An 11,056-nucleotide genomic window follows, 5' to 3' on the forward strand; every position below is an offset into this window, starting at 1 on the left:
GGATGGGGGTTATAGTGGTTTTGGTGAGGAGGCTGGTTTCTTTGAAATGGAGCTTGGTTTCTATTGGCATGTGGCTGCAGCCGAGCAAAAAGTTGAGCATTCATGACCGCATACGGTTGAGGAGCATAAGCCATGTCATGATGAGGGTAGTAATGTTGAGGGGTTCTTTCGGAAAACACAGGTCTAGGAGCACGGTATCTTCTTGCCCCTGATGCTGCCATAACCGTTTCTTCTTTCTTATTACCTTTGGCCATTCCTCCAAACCCGCCTTGGATGGCTTGGAAGGTTGCCCTAATGGCCGATTGACTCAAAATTCTTCCTGTCTTCAGACCATTCTCCACCATTTCACCAATCTTAATCGCCTCTGCAAAAGGTTTGCCCATGGCTGACATCATGTTCTAAAAATAGTCCGCCTCCTGGGCCTGAAGAAATACAGTGACCATTTCACTTTGTCCATTGGTGGTTTCACCCTCGACGCTTGCTCACGCCACTTAATAGCATATTCCCTGAAACTTTCTGAGGGCTTCTTTTTCAAATTCGCCAAGGAATTCCTATCTGGCGCAATGTCTATGTTGTATTGAAACTGCCTTACAAAATCTCTGGCAAGGTCATCCCAAATGTGCCATCGTGAGACATCTTGGTCCATATACCATTCCGAGGCGATGCCTACCAAGCTTTCTCCAAAGTAAGCCATTAACAACTCCTCTTTTTCGCCAGCACCGCGTAATTGATTGCAATACTTTTTAAGGTGAGCAATGGGATCGCCATGCCCGTCATACTTCTCGAACTTCAGAGTTTTAAACCCCATGGGCAGGTGCACGTGAGAGAACATGCAGAGATCAATATATGATACACTCTTCTGCCCACTCAAACCTTGCATGTTCTTCGAGCTCTGCTCAAGGCTTCTCATTCTCTTTGCCATCTCTTCTTGTTCAGGAGCTTTGGGAGTTTTATCTTGCCCCGGTGTAAGCTTGAATGGCAGTGGCTGAGGATAAGTGTATGTGGGATATTGAGGCGGATCTGCTTGAAAGATGGGATTTTGAAAAGTGAAGGCTGAGGGATCAAAAGCGGGCCTTGGAAGTGAAGGTTGTGTTGTGACAGAGCATGGTGGAGCGGTAAAGATATTGGGAGCTACTCCTGATGTGAACACCTGGGGGCGAACCTCAGAAGGTGTTCCGACGAAGTGAGCGGTCATGGTAGGCTGTCCCAAAGGAGTATGAGGGTGGCTGATGGGGATATTGGAGGTACCCCCCAGATCTAGGGAATAGTTCAGGAAATCCAGGGATGGCGCTTGGAGGCTCCCTTCCATTGGTCCAGGCTCCCCACATTTCCATGAGTCGGAGACGTAGTATCCGGTTCTCTTCAGCTGTGACAGACTCAGATGCCGGGATCCCCGAGATGGGGCTGTCCTCAGAGATGGGAACTGCGGGAAAAGTCATTTCTGTAGACATTTTCACACTTCCTTTTGATCTGGTAAAGTATTGATGCGATACCAGCTTACCATAACCAACCACCGTTTCTAAAAGCTAGGCTGGAATTGGCAGCAACACACGGTTAGTTTGAGACAAGTAACAGACAGGTAATCGCACATTGGGGTGTGATGCACCTATACAGTTAAACGGATGTCTACATGTTTGCACTGGTTGCATGCGTCATTCCGGCTTTTCTTTCTATTTTTTCTTCTTTTGATTTCTACTATCTGTTTTTCTTGCTTTTCTTTCTCTTTCTATTTTTCTCTCATTTTTCTTTTCCCTCTGTTTTTTATTTTCTGCTTTTCCCTTTTCTTTTGCCATGGTTTTTCTCTCGATTCCTTATTTTCTCTTTTTGCGTTTCTTTTCCTCTCTTGTTTTTCTTTTATTTCCTTCCTTCGTATTTTTTTTAGGGTTACAGTCGAATCCTATGGAGATTACCTACGTATCATGACCCCGCATGAATCAGACCAAGCGTAGTTCTTGCAAATAAGGTAAATAAACTAACTCTTTTGTTGAATTTTTGAAAGAAATGCTTTAGAAGGAAAAAGGAAAGTATTTTGATTTTGATTTTTCTTTTTAATTTTTGAAAGAAAGACTTCTACCTTTTCGTTTTATTGAAACTTTGGGAATTTTAGAAGTAAAAAGAAATATATTTGTTTGAATTTTCATTTATTCTCTAAACACGACAGAAAAATATTTTGGATTTTGAAAGTTGCCTCTTAATTTTCGGAAGAGGGACTTTTATGAAAATATTTTGGATTTTTGAGCAAAAATATTTTTCGGACTCAATTTTCAAAATTTGTATATATTTTTTTTTATGAAAGAAAGATATCTAAGGAGTATTTTAATGATTTATTTTGACCTAAAAGGAAAAAGTGGCTATTTTTCAAAACTTTTATTTAAGAAAACAAAGACTCGGTTTTGCAGATACGGCCTTTCAGCACTTCCGGGAGGGAGATTTTAAGGTTGTGCCCGCAAACCATTGAAAATGACCCAAGGTGGCTGTTCTTGCAAAAACAGCCTTCCGGCGTCCTTTAGAGGACATTCGGTTTATTTTAAGCAAGAATGGCATCACCTGACTTATTTGTGATAAAAAATTAAAATTTTGGTATTGTTGGCTATTTTTTGCAAAAGGGTGGTTGGACCTGATGAGGGTTGCCTACGTATCTCACATCCGGTGAGAATCAAACCAGCGTAGTTCGGGCCGATTGGAAATGGAGTAAACTAACTCTTTTTTTTCTTTTTATAAAACTTAGACCATGAATCTTTAAGGCAAAAGAAAATATTTTTTGTTCGAACTTTCATTTGTTTTCTCTTTTCCTAAGGAAAAAGAAAATATTTTTGGATTTTGGATGTAACCTCTTAATTTTCGAAAGAGGGACTTCTTTAAGAGAAATGTTTTGAATTTCTGAGCTTTTATTTATTTACAAAAGTACTTCTAAGGAAAAGCAAAAAATATTTTTGGACTTCAGTTTTTCACAATTTTTATTGACATTTACAAAAAAAGACTTTTAAAGAAGAAAAGAGTATTTTTGGATTTTTGTTTCTGATTTTTTTTTGGATTTTTGGAAAAATACTTCAAAATGAAGGAAACCTGTACTTTTGGATTTTGATTTTTATTGATTTTTCTTTTTTCGTATGAAAGAAGGAAACCCTTTTTTTTTTTGAGTTTAAAAACTACTTTTCTCTTTTTTTTTGAATTTTCTAAGGAAAGATTTCTAAAGAAAGAACTGAAAGAAAATATTTTTGGATTTTTTGAAAATTGGGGTCGGAACCGATGAGGTTTGCCTACATATCACATCCGGTGAGAATCAGACCCGCGTAGTTCGCGCAGATTTGCCTAAATCAAAACTATTTTGAACAACAATTTTTTTCCTATTTTTCAAATATTTTTCTCTTTTTCATTTTTTTCATTTTTCAAAAATCCGGCAGCATTTCGGTACTAGTTGGTCATTTGGTTTTTCACAACAAATGGTCACCCTCACTTAGTCCTAACACTGCTTATTTTCATAATTCACTCATTTAGACGAGTCGGTCAACATGCAAATCCGAACAAGTAAATGCGCAAGTAGCACGTAAGATGCATCAGGATGGTCAATTCATTTCAGGTCACCTGTCCTAGACGGACCCAACCCCTATGTTGAGTCCCCTAAGTCATGATGCAAACAAGCGTCCTACTAGCGATCCGGCATGAGTTTTTGTTCTTTTAGGTTTAACCCTAGGTTTATTGGTCTAGACCTGGCTTACCCGAGCGGACAACTCGAGCCGAGGGGGAGGCAGCGTACCGGGGATACAGAAGCTCCGCCGGCTTTGCAACTTATCCAAACCTCGTTCTAAATTGGGAAAGACTCTAAACAGAAGAGAAGCTACACGAAGTGCACCCTTTTCCATGATGTAGAAGACTCAGAAAGAGGAAGGGATTCGCGACAGTCTATATACAATTGCAACAAATATCAAAGCGGTAAAACATTTAGCACATAAAGCATGGAACATGTAGAAAAATCAGATAAAGCCAAAAATAACAATTGTACTAAGCTCGAATTCTTGAACCCTGAATCGAAATTCTGGGTTCATGTCCCCAGCAGAGTCGCCAGAGCTGTCACACCTCCTTTTTTACACACCTACCCCGAAGGATAAATGTATAAGGGAGTTTTTCCATTTAAAGTGACATTATTCGAAATGGGATTATTTATTTATTTTTAGAGTCGCCACTTGGGAAAGGATTGGCTTTTGGTGTCCCAAGTCACCGATTTAATTTGAATCCCAAATCGAGGAAAAATTCGACTTCCCAATTGGAGTCTGCGAACCAGAAATTCTGAATAAGGAATTCTGTTGACCCGTGGGAAGGTGTTAGGCACCCCCGGATCCCGTGGTTCTAGCACGGTCGCTTAAATTATTATAAATGGCTAAAATCTGATTTTTATACATATTCCAACCTATAATGCAATTTTTTAAGATTATTTACCGCTTTTAATTATTTTTACGAAAGTGAACGCCGTTTAAGAGCGTGTTTTCGGATCACGTCACATGAAATGCACCCGGATCTGCGACACCTCTTATTCAACGTTTTGGGATTTGGATTTGGGTCACATGAAATGCACACCCGAGTTTAGGAAGGTAAAATTGTTAAAAGCGGGCCTAAAGTGGCTAGCGTCTTATTACTTTGCGGGGAGCCATGAAAATTCGCTAAATGGCATGTCCCGAATTCTAAGATATTTCAACATAGTATTTAATGAGGGCCCCGCAATTTATATGTTTTGTGCGGCGAGGCTCGTCTCATTTTTATTTAAAGTCCATCCTAAAAGAAACTATGATTTTCTATTACAGTGTTGTCTCTAAAAGGGCCCTAATTAATTCGCATTTATAAATTCGGGCCTCAAGTTCAAGTTCGAATTCAAACAAAAGGGAAGACCCTCTTAATTTGAACCCGCCACCTAATTTGAAATCCAAATTTATATTTGTGAATTAATTCCCGATATCCTAATGTAGTTTTAAAAGATTTTTGGACTTAACAATTTGGGCCTTGAACATTAGCCCAGAGTTTGGTGAATGCTGCTGTGTTTCATTTAAAGTTGGCCCAGCTTTGGGCTTCTGATGTCGTCCTTGGGCCCAGGCTCAACATTATACTGCCCAGGCCTTGAAATGATTGAATTAAAAAGGACAATGAGCCTGGCTATTTTTGGCTGGGCATGCGTTGAGCCCAGTCTTTACGGTCCAGCTAACATGAGCCGAAGCTCGATTAATATTATTAAAGAAAACGAAGAGAGAAGACCCGACGATCTATTTTACTCAAAAAAAGATATCGGTTAATGGTGATTGACCTGTAGACCCATTTACATTTGTTAACACTTAAACAGGGATTAAACATGAGTGGAGTAACAAAAGGACCTAAAACGAATTGTTGATGACTCATAACGAAGTGAGCATTTTAAGACCATTACACATTAACTGCAGCAGCTCTAACAGACTAGTATACCTCAATACTATTGATTGTTTTCGATTCCCAATTTTAAAGTAAAATATGGCAATATGGACAGCAACACCAAATTAACTCGAACCTAACAATACTAGACACAAAACTCAGGTGATTCATGAATGAGATCAAATTAGTTCAACAGTCCTTTACAAAACAAATCCAAACAGTCCTAATTAATACAGTCCTGTAATCAACAGTCCAAAGACTTTATAGTTTAATTACAAAACAAGTACAAACAGTCCTAATTAATACAGTCCAGGATATACAGCCTAGGGTTCAGATAATCCAACCAAATGATTAACATTAACTAACACCTAATTAACTATCCACAACATCAAACATCCAATGAGCATAGATCCAATGAGCATTTCTTCTTTCAACTCTAATTGAAGCTACATTAAGGTGAATTCGAGGATATGTACCTGGAAGTTGAAATACAATAAGGAAAAGGAAATCAGCACAGTTTCACACAGCTAGGGACAGCAACAGTGGTTTCAGCTTGAAATCCAGTGAAACCAGAAATGAAATTCACCAGCAAATAGACTCAAAACTGACTGAACCAGCCAATTTCAACTTGAAATGATCAAAACAGCCCAAATACACCCAAAGAAAACACCTCAAATTTGAACTAGGACACTTCTGCAACTTCAGCACTTAAATGCAAAACCTAAAGATGAGAATTACTGCTTAAAATTCAGAATTAACAGGGAAAATTCAATGGAACAATAATTTTTTTTTATTTTTGAAAGTTTTCTGTTGTTTTTGGATTTTTTGGGCGGAAATTCAGATCTAGAAGAAAATTTGAACTATATGAATGCAGATTTTTCACTTCCTTAGGTTTTGAAGTTCAAATTTGAACTTCAGAACTTTAGAGTGGGATTTTGGGGGAAAATTAAAAGCTGGAATGTTTTTTTTGGAATTTTTCAGAATCTAAAAACTTGTTAGTGAAGGCATTAGGGGTGCCTTTTATAGGCAAAGAATGGGGCAGAAGATTCTGGAAGTTTTTACCTATTTTACCTCCTTTTTAATTTCAGATTTTGACTATTAGACCCTAAATTAATGCCTTGTTATCCAAGTTACTGCATTAAAATGCAGAAAACTTACACTAAAGCCCCCTTCTAGAAGGTCCTAGGGTATCCTTTTAACTACACAATGCCTATACTACCCTTGCCTTTGTTTTGAATTTACCAATCTTAATAAAACTACCCTTTCCCCATGCCCAAACTACCCTTATTACCTCCTAAAATTACTGACACTAATTAAACTCCAGCAGCTATAGCCAATCAACTATACTAACTTAAACTAACTAAGACTAATTAATTGAAATTGAACCGTGATTTTAATGAACCATTAATTGAAAGAAACTCACTGATTTTGGTCTTCAAACTTAATCGATTGAATTCTAATTAATGTTATAGGTTCATTTTGTCAAAAACAAACGTATAAAATTAACTACAATTCTCAAAATTATTAGAACTCCAGACAGGTGGAAAACTCGAAAATCCTAGATGTGAAATTGGAGACGGCCTGGTGAACTTCGAAAGAAAATAACCACGGATTTGTGAAGGGGAGGACGATGAGACTGTATGGTGAAGATTTGGAGTCATTTGGATGAACTTGTGTTTTGAGACCCGATTTTCAAACACATATTCGAAGCTTCTGGGTTTGATTCGAGGGAATATAATCGTGGATTAGTGATGAGGGAGAAGAGAAGGAGCTGTGGTGTTATTTTGGCCGGGTTTGGAATAAATAGTGATTTGACCGAAATTTTCGAATTAATATTCGAGAAGATGGGTTGTGATTCGAGGGGGATGGTTATGGGGGTTGGAAAGAGGAGGGGAAGATGAGTTTGTGGTGAAGTTTTGGGGCCATTTGGAGCTTCGCCGCCGCCGGCGGCGATTTCCGGCCGGCGGTGGACGGCGGAGGGACGGTGGCGTTACGCCGGCGTGCATTAAGGGGTTCTGAGAGATGATTGAGGGGTAGGGGGGTCTATCCGACACTTTTATATTAAATGAGGAGGGACTTCTCGACCGTTGGATCAAGCAACCTAGACGGCTAGGATTAACTTGACGTAAAACGACGTCGTTTAGTCATTAGGGGGTCTGGACCGGGTTGGATGACGGGTCTTGGGCGTCATTGACCGGGGTTATTTCGTTTGGGTCGTCAGCCTAGTTTTCGGTCCCGAAACGTTTCGGGTTCGTTTTTAANGTTGTGAGTTCGAGGGGGGATGGGTTATGGGGGGTTGGAAAGAGGAGGGAAAGATGAGTTGGTGGTGAAGTTTTGGGGGTCATTTGGAGCTTCGCCGGCGGCGGCGGCGGACGGCGGAGGGACGGTGGCGTTACGCCGGCGTGCATTAAGGGGTTCTGAGAGATGATTGAGGGTAGGGGGGTCTATCCGACACTTTTATATTAAATGAGGAGGGACTTCTCGACCGTTGGATCAAGCAACCTAGACGGCTAGGATTAACTTGACGTAAAACGACGTCGTTTAGTCATTAGGGGGTCTGGACCGGGTTGGATGACGGGTCTTGGGCTCATTGACCGGGTTATTTCGTTTGGGCTCAGCCATTTTGGCCCAAATTCGGGTCTTTTAAGACCAACTTTTCTCTTTTTCTCAAAATTGTTTTCACTTTTCCCTTTTATTTTTATTTTGTATTTTTTATAATTTTCTGACTTTATTAAAATGCAAAATTAAAATAAAGACCAAATTTATTTCCAAAATTAAAACTAATTAAGTCCTAAAATTGATCAAGTCCTACTTAAAGCAAACCCATGACAAATTCAACAATTAACAAAAAATGCAAAAATGGACTATTTTTGTTATTTTGTTTATATTTTGTTTTAAAATAATTTAACTACTAATTAATCCTAAAAATATGAAATTGAATCCTAAATGCAAATGCGAAGTGTATTTTTTTATATTTTTCATATGAATTAAAATGCACAAATAAATGCAAACAATTAACAGAAAATAACACAAAAAATTCATAAAATTGCAGAATAATGAAAGAAGTCATTTTGTTTGAATTTTTGGGAATAATTCACTTAGGGTAAAAATCACGTGCTCACAAAAATTATCCAACTAAACACTTCAAACTTATGAAATTGTGTTGTAAGAACACTTCCAAGAGAAGTTAGAAAGAAAAACGATTCGCCATATCTGAATGCCACCAGATTTATAGGACCACATCTCTAAATTATCTTCATATATTTTATCAGTTACTGAAAAGTAAATTAAAATTAATATTCTTGACGATTTTAAAAAACCTCAATTTGATAAGAACGAAATCTGCACATTAAACAAAAAAAACCTCAATTTGATAAGAACTAAAGCAACAATTTCAGACTATCATTTTGTATTTCTACTAATGAATCTTCTAATCTTGTCAAACAACCAAGAAGAGAGTTTTTTTTAACCAAAAGAATTCGATTGAGAAATAAAAATACATAAACCTGTAATGAAGAAGGGAAAAATAGTACCTCTAACCCCTCTTATCCTCTGATGGAGCTTCAGCGGGTGGTGGCAGTGGAGACGGAGTCTCGACGGAGCTTCAGCGGCACCACTGATTGGTGGCAGCGGTGGGTTTGGGTGGGAGAAGTTTGAGTGAGAGAGAGAAGAGAGAAGGAAGAAAAGAAGGAAAGGAAAAGAAAGAAGTGGCCTGGTAGGGTTTTTAAAAATATTTCCGACTGAATCAGTCGCTAATTCGGTCAAAGCAGTCGACCGCACTTTACTAAAAATTTCCGACCGAATCGGTCGCTACTTTTTTTTTTTTTTTTTTAAAAAAACAGAAAAATTATTTCCAACCGAATTGGTCGCTAATAGTGGCGCGGAATTTTCCGCCAAAATTTACGACGGATATAGACGGAATATTAGTCGCAACTATTAGTAAAAATTGAAAAATAAATTTTTATGTATTTTCCGACTGATTCCGTCGGAAATTTTCGACTACTTTTTTCCGTCGGAAATTTCAGTCGAAATTGACCGTTTTTTAGTAGTGACGAGTTCTGTTATTGTCTTGCGAAACATTGATCAGACATGATGTTAACATACAAAAAGAAAAATACCCTCTCAATATATTTTACACTTATTATTACGAAAGGTGGGGGGACATAATATATGGCTGTAATATTACTTTATTTCACTTGTTGGGGGTGGAGACTGTGGGTTACAAGTGGAAAGTGGGACCTATATTTGGTTCTTGACTCGATCAATACAAGTTAGGACGGACCAAACACTCTCTGTCAACAGCCTATAAGTAACTCTTCTTGGACTTGCACTTTCCCCATCCAAACTTCTCTCTTCAATATATTCTCTGCACAAAACCAACAACAGAATCAAACTTCTCTCTCTTTTTGTATACCAAGAATTCCTATACAGACACCCTTTTATAGTTTCTTGATTTTTATCACCACTATTTAAGTAAAATATGAAGATGAGCAGCAGCAATTTGGGAAGTTCAAAGAGGAAGCTAATTTCAAGCAGAGGACTGGGAGGAGTTCTTAGGCAGCAAAGGGCAAGGCTTTACATAATCAAGAGATGTGTGGTCATGCTCCTTTGTTGGCATGATTGAATTAAATTAATTAAACTCCAGATAACCCTTTCAACAAAATTGGGTTATGGGGTTTGTCCATAGTCTTTTTATTCTTCTTTTTTCTCCCCACATCTTGGAATTGTACAGAGCAGTGAATTGTAAAAAGAAAAGGATTTTAGCAAAATTTTGTACTAAATTTAGGCCCTACTTTAGTGGCCTCTTGTATACATCGGATAGCTTCAATCAAAGACAATATTGATTTTGATTATGTTTTTAGTTTTTACCGTTTCTGAGTCTATATTTTATTACTCTTCTTCTCTTTTTTTTTATTTTTTATGGGGATGATGTATAAAGGGTAGCAGTCAATATTTTACTCCACTTCTTGAATTTTTCTGGATATGACCAATGGAGTCCATTCCATTCAGATTTCAGCATGTTGGTCAAGTATTTTATTTGACAACGAGATTGTTGGAAGTTGATTCAGAGTTTGGATTTTTTGTGCATTTACTTTAGGTAAAAGTTATTCTAAATCAGTTGCCGAATCTAGGGCCTCAATAAGGGGAGAAAAAAATAATCTAGAGCCTCAATGATCAAACCGCTCAGATCAAAGGTTGGACATGGTTTTCTTTTAGGTGGACAACTACTCTATCTTCTGATTATTGCACTCTTGCACTTCCTTTAAGTTCTGCTTACAGAATTTCAGACAGAGGTCAACTCAATATTCTTTGAGATGAAGGCACACTTTGGCCACGTAGGAAAAAAATAATTAATTCATTCTTAAAATTTAGAAAAATCATCTTTTTTGGACCACAAAAAAAAAACAAAAAAAAACACTTATTTTTGGACCGGAAAAAATATTAATAAGAGATTGAATTTTATGCATTTATGGCATTTATACTAATATTTCCAGAAACTTAATGCTGTTAGTTAGTGTACATAATTTAAATCTTATTAAACATTATAAGGCTTATTTTGAAAGAAATATGATTCTGATTTTCAAGGAACTTTTTTGTGGACAACTATCAGTTATGTTTATTTATAAGTAGCTTATTATAAAAGTTGGTCCATTTATGAAAT

General features: G+C 37.6%; 1 protein-coding gene across 1 annotated transcript; it reads left to right on the top strand.

Annotated features, from left to right (window-relative positions):
- LOC109226382 lies at positions 9,719-10,255 on the top strand. Its single transcript, XM_019391160.1, has one exon. The coding sequence runs from the start codon at positions 9,875-9,877 to the stop codon at positions 10,016-10,018; it is 144 nt and encodes a 47-aa protein (XP_019246705.1). The 5' UTR covers positions 9,719-9,874; the 3' UTR covers positions 10,019-10,255.

This window comes from Nicotiana attenuata, chromosome 5 (assembly GCF_001879085.1).
Source record: "Nicotiana attenuata strain UT chromosome 5, NIATTr2, whole genome shotgun sequence".
Taxonomy (NCBI): Eukaryota; Viridiplantae; Streptophyta; class Magnoliopsida; order Solanales; family Solanaceae; genus Nicotiana; species Nicotiana attenuata.

Excerpts from the sequence above, each read along its gene's own strand:
- LOC109226382 (XM_019391160.1), top strand. The coding sequence starts at position 9,875 with ATGAAGATGAGCAGCAGCAATTTGGGAAGTTCAAAGAGGAAGCTAATT.